Genomic DNA, 3,390 nt, shown 5'->3' on the forward strand with positions numbered 1-3,390 from the left:
GGTGGTCCGATTCCTGACGTTAGTTTAGCAAGGGTATCTGCTGCCGTTTGTAGCGTGGTTCAGCTGCATAGCACTACGCTCGCAACATGACTCTGCTACTTAGAACTGCGTCCTCAGTTACGGTATCCAAAGATGAATGGCGAAATGTGCGAAACTGCGCTGCTTTATTCACTTGCTTTGTAAGTTTTTGATTCCTGCACTAGAAGCAAGCCGAAAATGGGGAGCGGATATATCGGATGTGCTCTAAGCCTTACTGTCCCATGATTCACACTTGTAAATAAGCCTAACCGTCGGTCCTACGTGGTGGCAACAAGACTAGGGGTGCACAAATTACGTGGTTGTGCGGGTGGAGTTCATATGTCAACATAATGGTGGACCAGTGATTTCAGCTGCTGTATAATTGTATTTCGCTCTGGGGTGTGCCACCAAAACCTCACCCACATGAACGTATATCAGTTAAAGAAACGAAAACAAATACTGCTGTGCTTCTGAGGCGCTTCTTCTATTTATGTATAATTGATTGTACTAACCAATATAACAAACCAAATTTAGATTATGGTCCATAAAAACCCTTTCAAATTATAGAGCAAATATTACTTTCTGCCTCACTCAGGAAATACAGCTGTGTGTGTGTGTGTTTAATTTTGCAGCTGTGGCCTCTTCAACGGTGGATGGAGAGAGTGTCGCGCGGTCGACGAGTGGGCGGCCACTACGCAGCGCTGCTATTGGGAAGAACTACAAGGAGTCAGACATTGGAAAGTGAGCGGCTACACTTGTTTAGAAGCTACGTTATACTGAAAAGGCGACTGATGACTGTGTTCTTAAATTGGGTTTGGCTTTTTTGTGCTATGAGAACGAAATTTTACGTCATAGTCTAAGATAAGAAAAAGCAACGCCATGGCGTTGTGCAAACTTCTTGGTAACTGCCAACCGTTCGTTTCTTTATTTTACAAATCCAAGTGAAGTGCAGTAGGAATAGACGTTATTTTTGTAGTTTAGGCCCGTCCGTAGAGGAGCTGTAAAAGGATACCGGAACATTGCACCTCCCACTTTGTAGCAGAAGTTATGACACTGAAGTGACGGCATGAGTGGTTTGCTCGCGATCACTCGCTGATTCTGTCACCATGCGTTCGCAAAATGCACTTCATCGAGAACCGATTTCGAATAATACAACGAACAACCCTGGAAAAATTACATAATCAACCCATTTGCTGCATCTGCACCAGCGGAAGTTTTTGTCGCATTTCGCGTTAATTACTTTGTCACTTTGTCATAATTAATGTAGTGTATCGTATGTTCTTTTTTATCGTTTTCTGCAGGAAACTTCGGCGGCCATGACTTCTGGAAAAATTATTGGACAAATCGACACTGGTTCTTTAGAATACACACTCATGGCACTTTGCATTATCTGATTACCGGACCCAAAGCTTTCACGCTAGTGCATGAAGCCCTCTTTATCTCTTACATTATTTTAATTAGACATATTAGAAACGCACAGCATTCGAAATAGAGTTTAAATGCGCAATTTTTCCTTATTTCGCGTTTCCTATTCATGTTTCGCCAATTTTACATTCTCTATAATTGCGTTCTTTCCATTCGTGAACTGCATTTTGGCGTGCCAATCCTGCTTTGGGTTCTGGTGGGTCATTTAATGTTCTTAGTGCTTTACAATGTTTTATTGTCTTTTAATTGTGTTCCATTCGTGAACTGCATTTTGGCGTTCCAATCCTGCTTTGGCTTCTGGTGGCTCTTTTAATGTTTTTAGTGCTTTATAATGTTTTATTGTCTTTTAATTGTCTTAATTGTTACATTTTACTTTCTTTTAATGTGCAAGTACCGTCGAGCGATAGCCAATACCATTTGTTGGTATTTGTTGGTTATGGATTATCGAGAGATAGCCCTCATGAACCCATGATTATGCCGCCCACAATCGCGCAATAAAGTGATTGGAAAAATGGCTTTATCATAACTGCCTCCCAAAAGAGTTCTCAATACCTTGCATCTCTAAGGGCCACATGAAATGCAGCTGCAAGTCAAACTGTGTAAAAGAGGCGATAACCGACACCGAAGAGGAATTTTACAGCTGTTCCGGTCTCCAAGCGCAGAGACCGCGTCGCAGACGTATGCCTGAGCACACAAACCTATTAGGTTGTTTTCGTGCAAGATCAGGCGAACGCGACAGGCCATCGCCGCATAACGTGCACTGCGGAAGGACTAGCGGTTGTGGCGCAGCTCTGCAACTGAGCGTGTTTTCTTCAGCGCCTCTTTCAACAACTAAATCGTTCAGGAGCGAGTAGAGTCGGACATATATATCTAACTCGAAGTGGATCACAAAATAATGCGATATATCGATAACTAGATATAGACAGCTGCTAATATGGATAGAAGGATATAAGGGATAACACATTGCACACACGCGTGTGACACGTCCTTGCGACGAAGTGCTGCCCGGGCAGAGCAATGCTCGCATGTCTAACTTGCTTCGCACCGGAGCCGCTGCGGACAGTGCCTAGGAACTAATCATTGGCTATAATAAGATGTCAGATAATGTAACAAATATAATAAAGATAGAGCAAGTGAAGCGCGCCAAGCCAGAGCTGCCGCTGGCTTTAGTTCGTTAGGCTGACTTTACCGCCAGCTTAACACCAGCCTAAATCACGCGGTAGTCAGCATGGCGTACGCATTCACCAAACTCATTAACTGCTTTCGAAGAATCACCTGCAAGAGTTGCCCTAAATTGAATCTGTCCACGTCTTAGTGCTGGCCTTAGTATAAATGAAGGCCTAACTAAGAGGCAACAAAACCAATGCTGAACACTTGATCTGGGTGCCGCGGAAGACCACTTCTCGCAGGCTTGGCTGTCCCGTCTCATAATCGCCTTCTGCATTCTGTTCTCTTTGGAGGGTCAGATTTTGGGCTTCTATGCCTCGAAGAAATTTCTCGATTATGCTTTTCTTTTCTCTACACCGCAGTTAGAAAAAATTTTCACAGCGGGGACAAACATATAGTAAATTTTAATATATAAGGTTCTGAAGTAATTTCAAATCATAGCTAAAGACAGCTGTATTAAGCGTTGTCGGGGAGCAAAAGTAAATTTTGTTTGCAGGACACGGAAGGCGGCGGGGAGTCGAATACCTTGCCACTATGACAGTGGCTAGAAATTAACCATTCTTACCCGAGCAAAGTGTTTTGGCGAGAAAATATATAGTCCCGTGACACAAATGACGAAGCACTAACTTGCAAATAGCGTGTACATGAAGATGCCTGTCCCTTGTTTTGTTTCTAATTTTTAGTTGAAAAAAGCATGTTAGAACAGGCCATGCATAACAAACGCAGTGTTACTCTGAAGCTGGCAGGACATGAAACCTGAGCCAAAAGCATTGTTTAGAC

The 3,390-nt window shown here is 43.1% G+C and overlaps 1 protein-coding gene across 1 annotated transcript in view; it reads left to right on the forward strand.

Annotated features, from left to right (window-relative positions):
• The window catches only part of LOC144123220 (uncharacterized), a 10,513-nt gene extending 8,618 nt beyond the window's left edge, over positions 1-1,895 (forward strand). The window contains exons 3-4 of the mRNA XM_077656092.1: positions 651-759; positions 1,320-1,895. Of these exons, the coding sequence (XP_077512218.1) occupies positions 651-759; positions 1,320-1,338 (128 nt within the window). The 3' untranslated portion in view covers positions 1,339-1,895. The remainder of the gene's footprint in view (positions 1-650; positions 760-1,319) is intronic.
• Positions 1,896-3,390: the final 1,495 nt, after the last annotated feature.

The sequence above is a fragment of the Amblyomma americanum genome, chromosome 3, assembly GCF_052857255.1.
Source record: "Amblyomma americanum isolate KBUSLIRL-KWMA chromosome 3, ASM5285725v1, whole genome shotgun sequence".
NCBI lineage: Eukaryota > Metazoa > Arthropoda > Arachnida > Ixodida > Ixodidae > Amblyomma > Amblyomma americanum.